The 19765-nt window shown below is 35.6% G+C and overlaps 1 protein-coding gene across 1 annotated transcript; it reads left to right on the top strand.

Annotated features, from left to right (window-relative positions):
- Window positions 1-1241: 1241 nt before the first annotated feature.
- Window positions 1242-14330, top strand: LOC142341658 (exosome complex exonuclease RRP44-like). The gene is made up of 6 exons (XM_075392779.1): window positions 1242-1661; window positions 10230-11542; window positions 11795-12380; window positions 12634-12756; window positions 13118-13339; window positions 13875-14330. Exons 1-6 carry the CDS (start codon window positions 1440-1442, stop codon window positions 14256-14258), a joined length of 2850 nt encoding a protein of 949 aa, XP_075248894.1. The 5' UTR covers window positions 1242-1439; the 3' UTR covers window positions 14259-14330.
- Window positions 14331-19765: the final 5435 nt, after the last annotated feature.

Genomic DNA, 19765 nt, shown 5'->3' with positions numbered 1-19765 from the left:
TTTGATGGAAACATCGAGCAGAAAAACTTATGTGACACGAAATTCTTTTTGTTTTTTTGATTTATCCATGGTATCGTATTCCAGTCTTTGACTGCTAATGGGCTAAATGTGTCCTGCATTTTGGGAGAAGGGAACTTATCCTGACAGAATAAGACCTTTTGTTCTGGAATCATGAAGGTTCCAAGTTATTACTGGCCGACCAATTTTTGGTTTCCATAGAGAATATTTTGGTTTGATGAAACACTAATGTCAGGTATATTAAGATTTCTTTTGAGTTCTTGAATTGTGTCGAATTTACTTCGAAATTATGTTGCTCCTAACTCTCAATTAAGCTGTTTTTATAATAAGATTTTCTTATAAGTTTATGAATTACGGAAGCTCAGTAGTGAAGATGACTAATCACTAAGGAATTTAAAACATGAATGGAAATGCATTTACGTATGTCATCTATTTTTTAATAGCCGCCGTCAGCCTCTCAATGGCTATAGTCGCTCTCATTTTTTAAAATTTGCTTTACCTTTTTTGTTCATCACGTTTTTCGTTTTACAAAAGTCTCGATTTTCACGCTTGTTTCGTGACTTACCTCGGTCACTGTTTCAAGTGGACGGATTTTAAATTTTTTCAGGCTTTGAATTACGCAATATAGTCAAAAGAATAAAATCAAAAATTGAAAACCAATTTTAAGTAGCTTTCACTTCGCCTTTAGAAGTGTTAACAATAATTTGATCTTCATTCCAAAAGTGTGTCCAGTTGTCGTATCTCTCTAATTTGATTTCATTCAATGATTTATCAAGATTTGAAATCAATTTATTTTTTCATTACTGAATTATTTCTCATTCAGCATCGACCCCTGAGGCCATAGCATTTGTATAAAGGTTAAGTTGAACAAAAATTGGCCCTAGAGTGGTTTCGTGGCAAATATAGAGTCTACATTTTCATGTATAGACATAGTACTCCACTTTTTCTTCTCAAATAATACTAATGCATGAAAAATCTCAATATGCTCTGATAATTCAGTAATAGTTGAGGGGCCGGCCCGTGGGGCGAGCGTCGTCGCGGAAACTGGATTGTTGTTTCCTGATTAATTCGCTCAGTGAGTGAGAGGCATGGACGTGGACAGCAGTCCACAATTGTCCGCATTATTTTTCCTTGTTTCTATCTTGTTAGTTTGAGCATTATTGGTTGCTTGAGAATGCATTGTGGACAAATATCGATGTTTACCAAGAATTAACATTGAGAATGCATGAAATTGTTGTCCAGTTGAAACGAAATGCTGTGTGGTTTGTCCGATTGATGGGCGCTCATCTCTAACTACCAGAGTAATAATTCGTCCGACCTTAGCTGGTCATTTGGTATTTGTTTGCTTGTTTAAACATTGCCCCTACTACAAGCGGGAATCCATTTTAGAATGGTTGTTGTAGCATAGTGTGCAGTTTGAAATGTCAGCAGCTGACGTGCACAATCTGTCCTTCTACAAGAAGACGCGCAGAGGAGGTATTGTTAAGGTGGTGAGGGAACTCTATTTACGAGATAGCATTCCATGTGGATCTAGGGCATGTTCACTGTGTCCTGGTGATGACTCCGCAAGAACTCTCGATGACCTCGCCTCCAATAGTAGTCTGTCTGGATATGTTGTGTTTGACACAAACGTTATCTTAAAGGTAAGAGGCTGAATCGTACCTAAAGCGGCGAATGTGAGCAAAATAATAATGAAACTGAATCGAGCCACTTTCTCGGTCTACCTATCTGAAACGAAGGGTAGAATGGAATATGCCTGTTTTTCTGTATGAGTATTGGTATTCTTTGGTATTTGACGGCTATTTTTTAGGCGCTCTCATTTTTTACAATTCAAAGAATTTGAATTGTATTGGGGCGCTGTCTTTTTTTAAGATCTGTTCACACTTTTTCATGATTTTTGAAGTCAAATTGGAGTAGCGATTTTGGTCACACCGAAACAGGAAGTGGAGCGAAAAAGCGAGTGGTTTTGCGGCGTGAATTTTTTTCGCTTTAATTTTAAAGTAGTGTGAGAAAACGGTGTTTGAACAAAAATTCGTTTTCTCGCTAGTGGATTTTTGTTCATATGCAGCAATTTCACTTTGAATTTAGTATTTTTTTTATTTTTTCGATCGGATTTTTTTTCTAAATGGTTTTCCCAGTCAATTCATAGTTCATTTAGGTCTAGTTTTTTGTTTAGTCAATGAAAATTTTTTGAATTGTCCGTCAGGACTTGTCCTGCTATGTTTTTTTTTATTCAGTCAATTTTGGCCGATCGATATATTCATCGCAGAGAAATGTGAGTGGTATCATTAAAAAGCTGGACCAGCGTAGAATTCAAAATTAAAAAGATTTTTTTTTTATTTTTGTTTTTTCGAGGAGTTATCGAGGATTGAAGTTTTGAGTGAACAAGGGATATCACTCACAGTCCGTTCTAGGTATAGTTCTTTGTTTAGTCAATGAAAATTTTTAAATTGTACGTCAGGACTTGTCCTGGTTTGTTTTTTAATTCGTCGAACAGATTTTTGTTTCGTCTGAACGTGACGTCATTTCTGCTTTTAGGTCTGCTTTTTTTAGGTCTGCGTGACTTACCTCACTAAAAAATGATTTCTGAACTCACTTATGGAACTTTAATTTTTATGAACATTTACTAGTTAAAGGTCAATAGTGTGCATCTAAGTGGTGCCACACTTTTATGCCCTAATTCTTGAGTATTAGTCTTGAGTTTTTGATTTTGAATATCAATTTTGAGAAAGCTCTTTTAGGGCTTTTTCCTTATAGACCTTGTGTCATAAAATTGACAGTAGACATCTCACCCAAAAAATCTAGTGGTATACTAAAGGACTTTGTCAATATGCCTATCTTGTTTCTTAAGTTGTTTAAATTAATGGAAGGTCACAAGCGTCTATCGCGGCTATTTTCCGGCAATCTGCCGGCTCCGGTTAAAAATTGTCATATTTAAATACTCTCAAATAAATTTAGTAATTGTTTGGGTCCTGGTAGTTTTTTTAATGTAAAATTTTTGCTTAATCATTTTTGCGTCTGACTTGTTACGAAGCCCTCAAAATGGGATTTCTGTTTTATTGTCTATTTGGCAAGTTGTTTTGAATATTAAGTTGTTTCAGTCATTCAGTTTTATAGTTGTCAAAAGTTTACGTGACGATTTTATTTTATGAAAGTGATGCATGCTTGTGAAGAAATTCTTTGATATTCAAATTTTGTGAGATAATGGTTTTTATTTTTTGAAGCTTCAATTTTCCATCTGCATTCTGGATTAAGTGTCAGTGACTCTTTGTGGATTTTTTTGTATGATTAAGTGTAATCAAGTTCTTGGTCGCACATGACTTACCTCAATCTCAAAAGTGACTTTCCTCACTAATTATTTTAATTGAAGGAAATGAGGTCAACTGAGTATATCACACTTTAATTGAACATTAGTTGAGGCCAGCTAAACGGAACGGCATATAGTTTCACATTTTTTTCTCAAACCAAAATTCGGCATCTCGGCAAAAAAAATTTTTCCCATCTTTTTTGAGTTGTCTTTTTCAGACTGTAGGTATGAGTTGCTATCGGAGATAGTTTCTGACAGTCGGCCCAGCTATGTTTCGTGTCTTGTCTTTTTCTTCTAGATTTACGCATTTTTAAAAACTTTTGACTTTGATTTTAAATCGTCATAAACTAATGAAGATTGAAGACATTGAATTAGTGTAATATCTTGTCACTTTTCTGCAAGTTTTTCTAGCGCAGAAGTAGCTGAAATTGTTGTTGAGCCATAGCAGAAACGAAAGAAGCATTATATATTTTTTGAGACGAATGTGATTCTTCTGGTTTGAGTCCTTCTTGGAAATCTTTCTTTGCTTTTGGTCCTTCAGAGGTTGTAAGTTTTTTTTCTTGAAATAAAGGATTGTCAATTTTTGTTTGATGTGAATGTATCACTGATAAAAAACTCAACGCCAAAAGCCATGAGTTTTTAATATCTGCAAAGTGGTCTGGTTGGTTTTTTTTACATTCCAAAGTGCTTGGATTGTATTTGTGTGCTGTCTTATTTTTAAGACCTGTTCACACGTTTTTTGTTTCTGCTTGACAGTGAGAGGTCAAATAAGAGTGGTTTTAGACAAGCTGATGAAGTAAAGGGAGCGAAAATTGATTAGGTTTGAGGCGTTATTATTTTTCAAATCACCTCAAAGGAGTGAGCCATCGGTGTTTGAACAATTTTACTGTTTTAGAGAGGGAAATTGTTTGACGCGTCAATTTGGCTTATGTTTTCGGTGGTTTCTCTTAAGCAATTTTAATCTAATAAATATTTATTCTAATTGCGCCTTTTTCCAATAGCTTGAATTCTGTTATCACTTTTGTAAGAAAATATAAGTCAAAATTTGTTTTTTTTTTCGTTTTTTTTTATTAATTCTGTTGTCTTTAGTGTCATTGATTACAAGTCTGATTGACTGCTAATGAGACATAAATGAACATCGCTAATGGTTTTAGTTACAGCTACTGTCTTTCTTGATTTTGACACTTCTTTTTTAACATTTTTAGTGAAGTTTTCAGTTTTGCTACATTTGTTGTACTTCTTGGTTCTGCTATGTTTGTTGTACTTTCTGTTTTATGAGATTATCTCATTAGGTACAGGTCTCAAAGTTTGCTAATTGGGAATATGTTAATCGGTTTAAGTAGTTTTGCTCAAAGTTTTTGCTTTCTATGACTTTGAAAATATAAAAATAATTTTTTCAAAAAGTTTGTCGAATTTTGCGAGTTTTAATTGGCCACTTTTTTTACTTATATCTTATGACAAGTCTCATGATTGCCAATGAAGTTTAATGTAATTAAAATAGATGTTTCAAATCCTAGCTCTGGGTTTCTGTGATTTTTATACTATTTTTTTCCAAAGACTACTAGTGATTTTGACATTTTAAACAGAAAATGAAACTTGATTCTTTGTTTTTTTTTGTTGTTTATCTTATGGTCTTATGGCTTTGTCTCAAAAATAACAGTTCTTCATGGCCTTCTAGAGTGGCGTAGTTTTGATCGACTTATTAGCTCCGTACCGTTCGTTTTCGAAAAAAATCATGCTAGCTTGTGAATCTTGCCTTCGTTTGTCGTTTCACTGTCATTTTTTCTGCCATTTGAACTGCTAGATTTTATTTTGATTTCTTAGTTTTTTTAGAATTAGTCTTTTACCATTAAAAGAATTTGAATTGGGGCGCCGCTTTTTTGTAAGATCTGTTCTCATATTTTCATTTTTTGAAGTCAAATTGAAGTGATGATTTTGTTCATGCCGAAACAAGAAGTGGAGCAAAAAGCGAATGGTTTTGCGGCTTTACATTTTTTGCCCAAAATTTAGTGTGGAGTGAGAAAAGGTGTTTCAGCAAAAATTTGCTTCTCGCTAGTGGTTTTTTGTTTACATGTTTCTGTTGTTTGCATGTTTTTTTGTCGGTTTTTGTATCGTCTTATTACTTTGTCTCTAAAGTAACAGTTTATCAAGGCCTTCAAGTGTGGCGTGTTTTTGATCAACTTATTAGCTCCATACCGTTTGTTTTCGAAATAATCAGGCTGGTTTGTGACTCTTGCTTTCTTTTGTCGTTTTATTGTCGCTTTTTCTGACATTAGAATTTTCAGAAAGTATTTTATGACTTAGTTTCTGACAATTAGTTTTCTGCCATTAAAATAATTGAATTGGGGAGCTCTCTTTTTGTGAGGTCTGTTCATTCTCCTTCGTGATGATTTTTGAAGTTAAATTGAAGTGATGATTTCAGTCACGCCGAAACAGGAAGGAGAGTGAAAAAGTGAGTGGTTTCGCGTTGTAACATTCTTTCTCAAATTTTACAGTGGAGTGAAAAAGGTGCATCGAGAAAATTTCGCTTCTCGGTAGTTGTTTTTGTTCACATGTGGCATTTTGACCTTTCAATTTTTTTAATGGGTTAAAATCATTCATATTCCATTCTGGGGCAAGTTTGTTTTTAACCAATGAAAATTCTTAGAATTGTGTCAGGACTTTTTCTGCTATGTTTTTTAATAGCCGCACAGCGATAGCTGGGGCTATTATTGGCCTTCTCTTGGTTTTTTTTTATTTCGTCGTCATGATTTTTGTTACGACCATATGACGTCACAGCCACTTTTTGTTCATTCGTTCATGCAATTTCAACTGAATTGCATGTGTGACGCCATTTTTCGCTCTTAGTGGAGCGAGTTTTTTGTTCATGCGCGTGATTAAATTTTTGGTCACACTTGACTTACCTCACTCTCAAAAATGACTTCCTCAATTTGAAATTGACTTTTATTTACTTTAATTGAAAGAGATAAGGTCAAATGGGTGTGTGTCACTCTAAATGAAGGTTATTTGAGATCAGCTAATAGAGGCAGCAATAGCATATACAGATTTTTAATCAAAGTATAACAGATCAGCCTTCAATGAAAAGACGAAATTTTTTTTGTCTGTCTTTTTTACTGTTTTTTAGACTGTCGATCTACGAATCTATTGCGGCTATTTTCTGGCAATCTGCCAGCTATGTTTTTTGTTTCGTCGTCAAGAGCTGTGTTACGACCGTGACGTCACAATTACTTCAAATCTTTTTTGTTCATCCGTTCATGCAATTACTGAATTGCCTGCGTGACCTCATTTTTCACTCTTAATGAGCGATTTGTTGTTCATCCGCATGATTAAGTTTTTAGTCACATGTTACTTACCACATTCTCAAAAGTGACTTCCTCACTCTCAAATTTACTTTTCACTTTAATTCTAGGAGACAAGATCGAGTGAGTGTGTGTTATTCTAAGGTTATTTAAGACCAGCTGATGGAATCGGCAATAAAAGAAGAGATTCTTGATCGAAATGTAATATAGCAGCATATAATTCAAAAAAAAATTTTCGTCTGTTTCTTTTACGATCTTTTGGAGACTGCAGATCTACAAAGCTATTGTGGCTATTTTTTGGCAATGTGGTAGCTATGTTTTCAATTTTTATTAATCAACCATTTGGGTATCAAAGTTTTTTATATAATTTTAGCGGGACCAGATTGTTTAAGGTGCTCGTAATTGTTTTGTGGGACCAATTGAACGCAGAATTGGGACATTAAGCTAAGTTGATCATGTTTCTTAATTATTAAGTATTTGGAATTATCTAATAAGAAAAGGTTAATCAAGAAAAGTGCATCGGCAAAAATTGTGGTTGTCTGACGGTGTTTAGTCAAACTCTGCTATTATTAATAGCCGCCATCATCTTCTCAGCCGGCTATTATAGCGCTCCTATTTTTACGACTCGAAGAGGAGTATTGGAGAAGTCCTTTTTTTAATCAATTTTATTGGAGTGATTTTTGAAGCGGGAAATGAAACGCGTGAAAAAATTTGGAGTGATTTTGGCGCTGAACAAAAGTGAAGAGCGGAGCGAAAACAGAGTGTTCTTGTTCATACCGCTGTTTTTGAGAGGAGCGAGAAATTGATGTGTGAAAAAATTTTCTCTAAGCGAGCGAATTTTTTTTTGTTCACGTGCGGCATTTTAAAGTAGTTTTTTTTCCTTTATTTTGGTTAAGAGGTTTGGTTATGATTTTGTTTTAATTTTAGGCTGGTTTCGGTAGTGGTTTGAAAATTTCCGGAAATTCATATGAATTTTATGATAATTCGGAGGTTTTTAATGTATTTTGCTGATTTTCGGGCTAATTTTTGCGTTTTTTTGTTGATTATTTTGTTTTACTGGCTCAAATGGGTATTGAAGAAACCCCTTATACTTGAGCAATTTTATGATAACCATTGGTTACAGTTTTCTGGGTAAGAATCATTTTGTTTGTTGAGAAATATAACAAAAAATGGCGAAAATTGGAACTATTTTTCCTTAATTTTTTTTGCAGTTTTTCGTTTGTTTTCTGTTTTTAGCTAAGTTTCTTTACCTGTTATGACTTGCCTATTGTTTTGCGAGCATTTGGATACCCTTTTGGTTGAAAGTAATTTTTCTTTGGATTTGTATGTTTTTGAAATATTAAAAAATTTAGTAACTTTTCCAGTTTTTCAGTGAAAGTTGTTTTTAAGAGCTAGTTTTTTCATAATTTTAGCCTAAAGTATTTTTTTCAAAATTCACATAAGTGGTTTTTGTAAGTACTAGTTGTTTTGATGAAGTTATTTTGGCGGAGATGATTTTTTCGGGATCTCAATTTATAACAAAATTTCATCAGGTTTTTTATCATATTTTAACAGATTTGATTTTATTGTTTTTACTTTTTGGTTTCATGACTTTGTTACAAGATAATCATAAATTAGTGAAGGCACGTTTTGTTTGATGAGTAGATAGATGGCGTTTAAATGAATTTTCACTTCGAGTCGTTACCGGAATTCTGATAAATATGACAAAAAATGGCGAAAATTGGAACTATTTTTCTTATTTTTTTTTGCAGTTTTTCGGTTTTTTTCTGTTCTTTAGACAAGTTTCTTTACCTATTATGAGTTGCCTATTGTTTTGCGGGCATCTGGACACCCTATTGACTGAAAAGAATTTTTGTTTTGATTTTTGTGCTTTTGTAATAATAAAAAATATTAACTTTTTCCAGTTTTTTAGTCAAAGTTGTTTAAGAGCTCATTTTTTCATGATTTGGCTTCAAGTATTTTTTTAAAAAATCTTAAGAGTGGTTTTACTAGGTACTAGTTGTGTTGATGAAGTAATTGTGGCAGAGATACTTATTTCGGGGTCTCTTTTTATGACAGAATTTGATCAGATTTTTTATATTTTAATAGATTTGATTTATTTACTTTTTGTTTTATGGTTTTTTTTCTAAGACAATCATAAATTATTGGAGGCACGTTTTGACGGATGAGTAGTTGGATGACATTTCAGTGGATTTCCACTTCGAGTCGTTTCCGGAATTCTTCCGGCTATGTTTTTTTTTACTTCGCCGAACTATTTTTCGCTTTACCATTTTGCCGCTTTTTCAGCATTTTGCGTGAAATCTTTTTGACTTCTCTAGGCTAGTTTCTCTCTTCTCTCATTCTGCTAAAAGTGAATTTGAACATCAGTTGCTCAGCAAAGCAATTCAAAATGAACAGAGTCAGAATAAAAAATTGAAGTCAGAAATAGCAACGGGATAAACCCATAAAGCCCAATTTTAGATGCCCGCTGTTTGAACGTCGTTACTATAAGTCTTAGTTACCATCTCTTATGCTTATTGGTATTGATAGTAGCCCCTGTAGCCTCTCTCTAAGAAACAGAAGTATGTTTCGAAACAGAAGCATAACGACGAAATGCCATAAAAATAAATCGGACTTAAAAAATGTTTTTGTACAAAAATCTTTTTTTTTTCGATATCTTCTATTCTTTCAATCCCAATCATGCTTATTGGAATCAACGGCGGCTATTTTCCGGCAATCTGCCGGGTATGTTTGTGGAATATTTTAACATTTTGTTCATTTAATTGGGACCGATTGTTGTTTCTCCAAGATGTCAGTGTCTGGAACTCTTCTACAAAGCAAACAATAATGGGTATAGTTTTCTCTCTAGCTAGAAGTGGGTGTGTGATAAAAATGTCTGCTGTCCTTGACTGGTTTGAGGGTGTATAGTTAGTTCTCTTTGACTTGACAAATCGTTTTTCAATGTATCCAAAATATCGTCTTTCAAAGATTCTACAGCTTATCTGATGACGGCTGGTACATTCAATTTGAGCGAGTTTATCACAGATGAAATAATAATTGGGATAGTCCTTTGTATCGGCAGCTCAGTATTTTTTGGAGTTGTCATCTCGACTTTGTTGATGTGGCTCAATTCAAAACATTTCTTTTTCGTTCTGACTGCTGGCTATATTAGAAGTAGAAGTGGAACTTCAGTGTTGTCATTCAAATCATCTTTCGAACAATCATCAGAACTCTTTGATTCTATGAAACTGTTTAATAAGTTTATCACAGTTATTAGATTTCTTGAAAGAAACGAATTCGTCCGATTCCAGCCGATTGTATAGTTTTTAAATGTTGTTTAAGATGGGACAATACAATCTTCCGATAATACAAACTTGCTCTATGATTAAATTGTCATTGAACATCTTAAACAAAAATTTTTAAAGACTATATTATTTTTCTAAAATTTAGAATGTTGCGCATATCAGTTCTTCTTTAAATGTTATTCTCCTTATGGGAATCTTATTTTTGGATAGTTTCTTACTGCCAAGATTTAAGCAGCTATTTTGCATGCGTGTATCGTCAATTAATCATTTATGGTTGTTTTCTGTCATTTGCAATATTTTATGGTGATTTTTTGAGTTTAGAATATTGACTTGATTGAAGATCCAGCGGTTAGCAATGCAATCATTCTGCAAACTGTATTAAGCGAAGTACGACACAGATCACTCCCAATTTTTAAGCGACTCAAAGATTTGGTATCTCAGAAGCGTAAGTTTTTCCTGTTTATGAACGAATTCTGCAAGAAAACTTATTCGCTTCAAATAGAGAAAGAAAGTCCGAATGATTTCAAAGACAGACTTATTCGGTCAGCTACGAAATATTATCAGTCGCATCTGCCAGACGTGAAAACAACTTTGATAACAAATGATGTCGCAAATAGAGAGAAAGCGGAAAAAGAGAAAATAGCTGTGAAGTCTTTGAAAGAGTTTGTCGATGATTGGCATCCTGACTTAGTTGATAAACTGAGCTTCGAGAATTCAAATTTGCTCTCAGGTTCGGCTCCAATATACGACGATCATCAACCCTTGTCAAAACTAAAGAGTGGTGTTAAAAGTGGTCGCTTGTTCCAGGGAAGTTTCCAAGCATCGAGGTACAACCCATTCGAGGGTCACGTATTCCTTGAAGATAAACAGGTGTTCATTCACGGAAAATTGCATGTTAATCGAGCGTGTCAAGATGACGTCGTGGCCATTGAAATGTTACCTGAAAGCGAATGGAAGAGTTTCTATGAAACTACGATTGATGACGATGATGAAGAGAAATCGGACCAATCAAAAACTGAAAAGAAAAGGTTAATTGATGACGACGACGATAGCTTTAAAGGACCAAAAAGTAAGAAGAAAAAGAAGTCCCAGCAACCTAAAGGGGACGTGGCGCCTTGTGCAAAAGTTGTCGGTATCATTAAACGTACCTGGCGACCTCTTTGCGGTGCTTTGGAACAGTCAGTTGTCAAAACTGGAGTTTCTCATCTTTTCAAACCCGCAGATTCGAGGTTTCCAAAAGTGCGCATAGAAACTAGACAATACCAAGCGTTGCTAGGCAACAGGATTATTGTAGTAATTGATGCCTGGCCCAAAGACTCCAAGTATCCGTTCGGTCATTATACGAGAAATTTGGGTAAAATTGGTGTGAAAGCTACCGAAAACGAGGTTCTGTTGCTAGAACATGATGTGCCTCACCAACCGTTCTCAGACAATGTTCTGTCCTGTTTGCCAGAGCTTCCGTGGATAATATCCGCCGAGGAAAGAGAGAGCAGATTAGATTTGACAGGATACGACATCTGTAGTGTTGATCCGCCTGGTTGTACTGATATTGATGATGCACTTCATTGTCGACCAATTGGAGACGGATTGTACGAAGTCGGAGTTCACATTGCTGATGTGTCACATTTCATTAGGTAAAATTTTATTTGAAAAAATTGTTGTAGTGTTATTTGGTGGCAAAAATAAATCCGTCTATAAAACTCTTCTCAAATTGTTATTTAGTCAAATAGAATAATAGGAATGCATCAGAGCTAAATGCCAATTATAATTATGACGGAGAGTTTTGTTCGCTACCAGCTAACAAATGAATTTTCTCTTGATTCATTTGTATTAAATTGCACAACTTGATAAGACTATGTTCTTGTAAAACTGAGTTTTTTTTTCAGACCTGGTACCGCTATTGACGAAGAGGCCAAGAATCGATGCACTTCTGTGTACCTTAGTGACCGCAGAATAGACATGGTTCCGACTCTTCTGTCATCCAACCTGTGCTCACTTCGAGAAGGCGTCGAAAGATTCGCTTTCTCGGTAATTTGGCACCTGGACGCAGATGCCAATATTAAGCATACGAAGTGCACGAAGTCTATAATAAAAAGCAGACGTGCTTTTACGTATGGCGAAGCTCAGCTCATGATTGATGACGACAAACAACAGTCAGATCTGGCTCAGGGTTTGAGGATGTTGAACAGCATGGCCAAAAAGCTGAAAGCGAGGCGTTTAGAACAAGGTGCGCTGTTACTGGCATCTCCCGAGATCAGATTCCATGTGGATAGTGAGACCCACGACCCGATTGAAGTTAAGCGAAAGGAACTGATGGAAACAAACTCGTTGGTTGAGGAGTTTATGTTGCTGGCCAATATTACGACTGCGAGGATTACGTATGATAACTTCAATGAATGTGCCTGTCTTAGAAGACACCCAGCCCCTCCGCCCAGTAATTTCGGCAACTTGATCAAAGCTGCTAAAATGAAGGTAACTGAATCCCTTTCGTCATTTAGTTTGTCCAAGGAAATCAAAGTTTGTAAACTTTGGAATCCAGCCTGTATTCTTATCCTCAAAGAATGCTCTGGGTAAGTGCTCAGCAATGATATATGATAGCAAGGAATTACTTAAAAATAACTTAATTTCTATAGTTGTTTTCTGTGAAATGTTCTGGCTGTTTTGTAACTCATATTGTCACGACTGGCGTTTTTAACTTTTATGAACTATGTGAGTTTATGCTTAGGGTCTGGATATCAAAGCCAACTCAGCAAAAGAGCTAGCGGACTCCTTCACAGAGATCTCCTCTCGCAATCTGGGCAAACTGGACATCCTCCTCCGAATCATTGCCACCAGATGCATGATGCAGGTCAGCGTTTAAGTGTCTACCTAGAAACCTCCAATTCTATTGGAAATGTGTAAAAAATTAGTCCTAAATTGCCGCAGTGACACTCTTCAAAATTGCCTTTCATGCTCCCGTTGCTTGAGCTAATTTTCTGAAGTGTATTTTCCGCCCTGACCATGGGCACCTGCAGTTGTGGTCATACCTCTATAACGATGTATTAACGACTAATCGGTTAGTTGCACCTCTTACTACGCTATGTGAATAAATATTAGCGTGAGAACTGAACGATGTTTGTTCACATTTATTTAGCTCATGGTTAAAGGAAACAGATCCTGTTATTTTTCCTACAGCTTCTGCTCGACAGTTTACTTTATATATATTCTAGGCAGTGTACTTTGCCAGTTCGTTTGTACCAGAGCCAGACTTCGTGCATTATGGTCTGGCCACTCCCATCTATACACATTTCACCAGCCCTATTAGAAGATACGCGGACATAATGGTGCATCGACTGTTGGCATTCGTGATTGGAGCAGATGTCTCCTTCCCATCCATGCTTGACCCTAAACACATTCAGAACATTTGCAACACTATCAACTACAGACATCGGGTTAGTAGGATCTCAACCTATTAAGCACAGACGTTGAGTGTTCTTCATAATGAAGTGTTTTGTAATGCGCCTTTTTCTGATGCAAAATAATGATCAACGTGATTAAGGGTAAGTTCACTTTAAGGAAACATAAAGATGGGCTTTTGCAGTGCTTCAATATATTAATTTACTAAATTGTATTCATATACTCAATTAGACTGATAACATCGGTTATCAGGTCTACTATCCTCGCACGTGTGCTGTATTGAAACGAAACGTTTTTCAGCATTGTTGTATCTTAAAACAGCGTGCTAGGCGTTAAAATTGTAGAGAATATTTTTTGTCGAGCGATCAAACCAAAAACGAAAAATTTACAGCTTAAGGTCTCATGTGCATTAAATTATTGCGGGCGAACAATATTTTACTTCGGATTCAGAAGAGGTGGACCCCGACTACTACTACTACTTCACTACTACTATTACTTTGCTATTGTGGTATTGATAAGAATTTGGCGATGTTGGTGTAACATCTCTTGATTTGATTCCTTCTGCTTCAGATGGCCCAATATGCTTCGCGTGCCTCAGTTGCTTTGCACACAGAACTCTACTTCCGATCTCGCAGAGAAATCAGAGACGCACATGTCCTCATGGTCAGACGCAATGCCCTAATAGTGCTCGTAATGCATTATGGTTTAGAAGCACCAATGTATTTCCCAAAAGAACTGGGCTCTGCTGTCGTTTTTGACGAAAACGAACCTTCAGTGTCTGTTAATGGGCACAAGTTTCTAATGCTGGACGAAATTGAAGTTGAGGTTTCTGTTGATCGAACTGATGAACAGCATCCGAAAATTTTACTGCAGCTCATTTCACCGATTGTGGAAGGTCTGTCACCAGATGATGCTGACACAAGAAAGCAGAAACTTGCAGAATCAAAGAAATAGTGGCAATCATGAGCTGCTTTATGTCAAACAAATTAATTTGTTGATGCTCTTTTGAATTAATTTTTTCTCTAAGCTTTGCAATTAATTACTCAGGTATACGCGCGGGACTGTTTGGTGCGCTGGAGCGTAGAATGTATTCGGGACGCACATTAGTTCATCATTTGCCGACGCCGTATTTGACAATTGTGTTGACGTGGAAGTGATTGATTTGCTTCAAGAAGTTGTTTTTCACCGATACCCTAAATAGAGAAGGAACAATGAGAAGCTTGAAAAGCTTCCGCAAAGTAAGCAATTTCTAGATATCGTTTTTGATATCTGGAGAAAGCCTTTCGACTTTTAGCGCTCAATAAATGCTTTGATAATATTTGTTAGCTCCCTCCGTATTTTTCCCCACTTCGTTGCGAACTCTGCGGTTTATCAGTATAATTTGCATCCGTGCAAATATTCGCACACACTGCTGGGACGCAATAAAGAACAGGCCAACGGCGGTCATGGACAACGAACGGCAAAGCTGACAGTGGTCGCTACGGTTTTCAATTGATCTCAAAAGAAGTTTCTAGCTGCTATGCGTCCCTTTGGTCTGTATGCCATTTTTCGTCGGGCCAACAAATTTTGTGACTTTTGGTTTTTAAAAACGGAAGGGAATGTTTTAAGTAGCTGAGCGGTTCTCTAAGAGCATTTCTAGTCTCTAAAGATGCGAATCGTTGAAACTGCTGAGAGAACAATTTAATGGTGTGAATGGTAATTCTTGGCAGTATTGGAACCCCACGTTGGATTTAGTCAGTCCGTTATGTTTAATTGCTCTCGAACGAAGTTGAAGCATTTATTTTAAATGCGTTTCTTATGTAAAATTTTTGCTGTATCATTATTAATTGCTCTTGAACGAAGTTCATAGCAATTATTGTAGACGTGTTGGTCTTTTTTATGCAAATTTTTCGCTTGACCGATTTCTCGTCTGACTCGTTTGATTTTTCGTCCTCAAAAATGAGATAAACAGGTAGCGCCCAGAGGGCAGTAAGGTCATTTAGAGCCTTTCAGCTCACTGGTCTCCAAGTATGCGATTCACGGAAACTGTTTTGGAGACTTAAACTTGTGTTGTGAAGAACAGTTCACTCACCACCCCCTCCCCCCCAATCCCCACCCTGGCACATCATTCAGGCCGTAAGGGCTCGTGCACCCAAAGACCCCCTCCAACCGTTGCCCCCACCCCAGGTGCTGCGCCCCGCCTCGGTGGCTCGCCTCACGCGCCTTCAAATAAGATTAAGCTAGCCTCACTAAATCGTAGTTAGCTACTGACGAAGCCAGCTGGTCGTTCGAGAACAATCCGCACGACGTTATTCGGTTATGTTTCCGCTTTTGCTCTAGAACATGAGCTGACTTCTTGAGTGACTTTTTAACGAATGAGTTTTTCATTTTCGAGAGATCTAACTTGCTCTCGTTCTGAAATAAAGTTTAGTGGTAGCTTACTGGTGAGGATAGCAGGTTGACTTCCTGGAGGTACGGGGTTTTAACCCTTGCGGGAATGTTTCTGCACCCTTAAAGCATTGCACCTCTAAGCTACGCCCCGGATAATTAAATTCCCGACTGTCGGTCGAGAGCATTTCATTCGACTGTAGTCAATTGCTTAATTCAGTCACAAAGTTTTTAAGAACTAAACTAATAGCAATAGATAGACACAATATCAGTATTTTTTACATTGCTGTTTTCAAGAGCGAGAAATTCAAGACTTGAGAAGTTTGTATGCGAATAAAAGTTTTCGTGTTCACCTGTTTGTGAGTGATTTTATTTTCGATTAAGATTTTTTTTCGATACTTTACAATTTTTCTCTTGTTTTGGCGGTAGTTTGAAAGTTTGGGTAATTAGTTTAAGTTCGCTGCTAAATTTGAAGTTTTCCATGTATTTTGCTCAATTTAAGCACAAATTAGTAATTTCGCGAAGTTTTTTATCATTGCGTTTTTCGAGAAACATACAAAAAGTTGCAGCACTTGTTATCTAGTTTTTCAATTCGTTGTTTTCAATAGCTTAAATTTATCGTGATTTGAATGCAATTTTTTGAATCCAATGAGTGGATCTAGTAGGAACTGTGTTTTTTGAAGGGCTACTTTTTTTGCAGAGGCAGCTCCTCAGGTGGTTTCTGGAATTCTTCCAACTTTTTATTAATAGCGGTTTAGACATGAATTTCAGAGTTGAATCGGAGAATTGATTTTGATCACGTCGAAACAGGAGAGCGATCAAAAATCCCAGAACTTCTGCGGGGTTTTAATTTTTGCACTTTATTTAAAAATTAGTCGGAAAACGGTGTTGGAAAATAGTTCGCTTTCCAGATTGTGGTTGTTTTTGACATTCGCCGATTTGACTTTGGTTTTTAGTGTTATCTGATTTTTGAATGTTTTTTTTTTGTTTTAAGATTTTCAATTTTTAGTTCTCACTTTTTTGGACTTGTTTTCTCTTAAGACAAAAAAGTTTCACAAACCTTTAATAAGGACTTCCTGCTATATTTCAATTGAAAGAATTTGAAATGTAGTGGGGTGTTGTCTTTTTCGACGACTCGAAGAAGAGAGTTAGTAGGTTTTCTTTTTTGGGCGTTAATTTAGTTGTAGTGTATCTAAAACAGAAACTGAAATTCGTCAAATCAAAGTATTTAGTTAAATTTGATGTAAAGCTGAGAGAAGTAATGTTCTTGTCGCCTTTTGGAAGGAGAGGGAGAGAAATAAATGTTTGGAAACCTTTTTGACAGTATGGTGCAATTTTGTCGCTACTTGTATCATTTTAGCTTTTTAACATTTTTCCACATGTTTTTAGTGGTTTTTATTTTCTTCAAAAATGTTAAATATTTGGTGATATCTGTGGTTTAAATTTTTTGTTTTGGCTGCAATTCGATTCAAATGATTTTAATTTTGAGTTGTTCAAAAGTATCGTTGATTTTGAAACAAATTTAGGTTATGAATTTCCCCTATTGCTTATGTTTTCTGATAACTCTTCTGACTTTTTTCCTCTCGCTATTGTTTTTCTTCAATGTTTTTAATTTAGAGCTATTCTAAAGGTTTTATTTTTTAAAGCTGCCGATGGAGACTAGAAATTTCTTTCTTTTGCTTGGTATTTATCAATCACTCTGTTTTCAATTTGGTGTTGCCGTGTCTTGGGTGGGAGTTCTTATTTTTTTCTCAAATTGATGGTTGCGAAATAGAAATAGCACTTTCATGATGATTTTGTCCGAGAACGTTGAAGAAAATATCGACTTTCTCAATATCAACTGCCTATGTTGTTTCTTCTGTGAGTTGTATTCTTTTATTGAATGGAGACTAACCGTGTCGGAAGGTCTTTTGGCAATAGCTATTTTGGAGTTTTTTCAGGTGCTTTATCGGTTTTTGCTGTCAGATGCTATCCCAAAAATAACGTTCCTCTTTCTTTATTGTCGTCCTTTTGTTTCAAATTGAGTAGCATAATTAATAGAGGCAGCAATAAGAATATACAGATTCCTAATCATAAAAACATCTCAGCATTTAACAACAAAGACGTTTCTTTTGTGTTCTCTCTTTTTTTAAAGTTTTCAGACTGCTGCTCTACAAGCTATTGCCACTAATTTCTGCCAATCTGCCAGCTGTACTTAAGATCTATTAACACAATTTCATGACTTTTGAAGTCAAAATCGAGAGTTGAGTTTGTTCACGCCGAAACAAGAAGTGGAACGAACAAGAGGTAAAGTTAAAATTTTTCTGCTTTAACGCTTCTGCTTTTAACGTTGAAGGAGAAAACTTTGCTTTCTGATTTCTTTTGCCAGTTGTTTTTATCACATGCAGAAATTTGTCCATTTGTTTATTTTCGAATCAATCACAAATTTTGCAAAGTCCCATTTTTACGGATTATATTTGGTTTTTATTTTTCCCTAATGAGAAAACACAATTTATGAAAGATTTTTGCTTGTTTTTCACTCATCCAATATATACATAAAATATGCGACTTTTCTTGACTTAAACTTTTTCTTGAAAGAATTTATGACGGAAATGTTCAAATGACTTAATTTTTCTCAATTCTTGAGCTCTTTTCCATAAATTAAATCTTGTTCTTCAAAATTGTTCTCTTTCAGTTTAGCAAAACTCGAGTGCAAAAGTATTCAAAATCATTTCAATTTTTAAGTTTTTCTGGGAGTGATGTTGGCTGAAGCTTCTTTAAACAACACTTCCCACTCAAGCATACAATAATAGAATCGAGATATGTCCAACAGTCGTGCAATAACATTTCCCTTGACATTAGTTGGTTTTGGTTGTGAGTTTACTAATATAATTCACGTAAACCAAATCTTTTCTCAATTTGTTGTTAACATTATTCGTTTTCAAGAGTTTTCAGCGGTAACATATTAACTATTAACAGTGGCTTTACATTTTGGTAATTTTTTTTAGTGTTTTTGTTTTTTCGAAATTTTTTGTCAAAAATCCCGGTCATTGAAAATTCCACATTGTTAATTCGTTAATTTCTCAAAACTTATGGCTTGATTATTTCATCGCAATATCGAAACCAATCCATTGCTCTCCTGATTTGTTTCAACTTGACTATTCCATTGCACCGCAAAAAAGAGCGGTTTTTCTGTCTAATTTTAGCTTGAGGCTATCGAGTCTTCGCAACTGTTTACCACAAAATTTTACCCAATTTGCCCGGCTACAGCGAAACCGAAGCAGTCTTTGTGTTATTGCGCTGTCCGTAAGAAAAATTGATTAAACATCAGAAATTTAGATCAGGAATCGCCATACTTGTTGAATACTTCAAAATACAGTCATTTTAATTTCGATTGACGTTTTTCCGATATCTTAAAATTTGTGTTGTGTTTTGATAATAGTTTGAAGGTTTGGGTAAGTAATTTTGAGTTCTGTGCTAAATTGGAAGTTTTTCCGGGTATTTTGCGCAATTTACGCAAAAATTAGCCATTTCTCCGTTTATACTGCCTTTTCTGCGAAACATACAAAAAGTTGCGAAACTTTTTCTAAATTTTTGCAGATTTTCGTTCTTTCTATCGGCAACCAGTGCAAGAATTTTTAGCCCTATTTGACGAAAGGAACGTTTCTTTATGTTTTTTATCTTGAATTGAATTCATTTTTTTAAATTCAATGAGTGGCTCAAGTAGGAACTGCGCTTTTTGAAGGCTTTTTCTTGGCAGAGACGGCTCTTTTGGTGGTTTGTGGAATTCTTGCTCCTAAATTTTTAAAAGTTGTTTAGACATGAGTTTTGGTGTCGAAGTGGAGAATTGGTTTTGTTCATATCGAAAAAGGAAAACGTGCAAAAAAACCAGCGCTTCTGGGAGGCTCAATGTTTGCATTTTTTTAATGAAGTAGTCAGAAAAAAGTGTTGGAAGAAATGTTGGCTTTCTAGATTGTGTTTTTTAACGTTTGGCTTTGGCTTATACTGTTCATCGATTTTTGCTCGATTTTTTTGTAATTGGATTTTTTTGGGTTTCATCTTTTTCGTCTTGTTTATAGGTTTTACCTTTTTGGATCTGTTTTCTGTCAAGACAA

This window comes from Convolutriloba macropyga, chromosome 6 (assembly GCF_964194025.1).
Source record: "Convolutriloba macropyga chromosome 6, txConMacr16.3, whole genome shotgun sequence".
In the NCBI taxonomy this organism is placed as follows: Eukaryota; Metazoa; Xenacoelomorpha; order Acoela; family Convolutidae; genus Convolutriloba; species Convolutriloba macropyga.
The sequence above is the reverse complement of the archived record's forward strand: the minus strand, read 5'-3'. Positions and strand labels throughout refer to the sequence as shown.

Excerpts from the sequence above, each read along its gene's own strand:
- LOC142341658 (XM_075392779.1), top strand. The coding sequence starts at position 1,440 with ATGTCAGCAGCTGACGTGCACAATCTGTCCTTCTACAAGAAGACGCGC. Across the intron at positions 12,381-12,633 it reads TCAAAGCTGCTAAAATGAAG|GGTCTGGATATCAAAGCCAA; the intron begins GTAACTGAATCC and ends GTTTATGCTTAG. Across the intron at positions 12,757-13,117 it reads CCACCAGATGCATGATGCAG|GCAGTGTACTTTGCCAGTTC; the intron begins GTCAGCGTTTAA and ends TATATATTCTAG.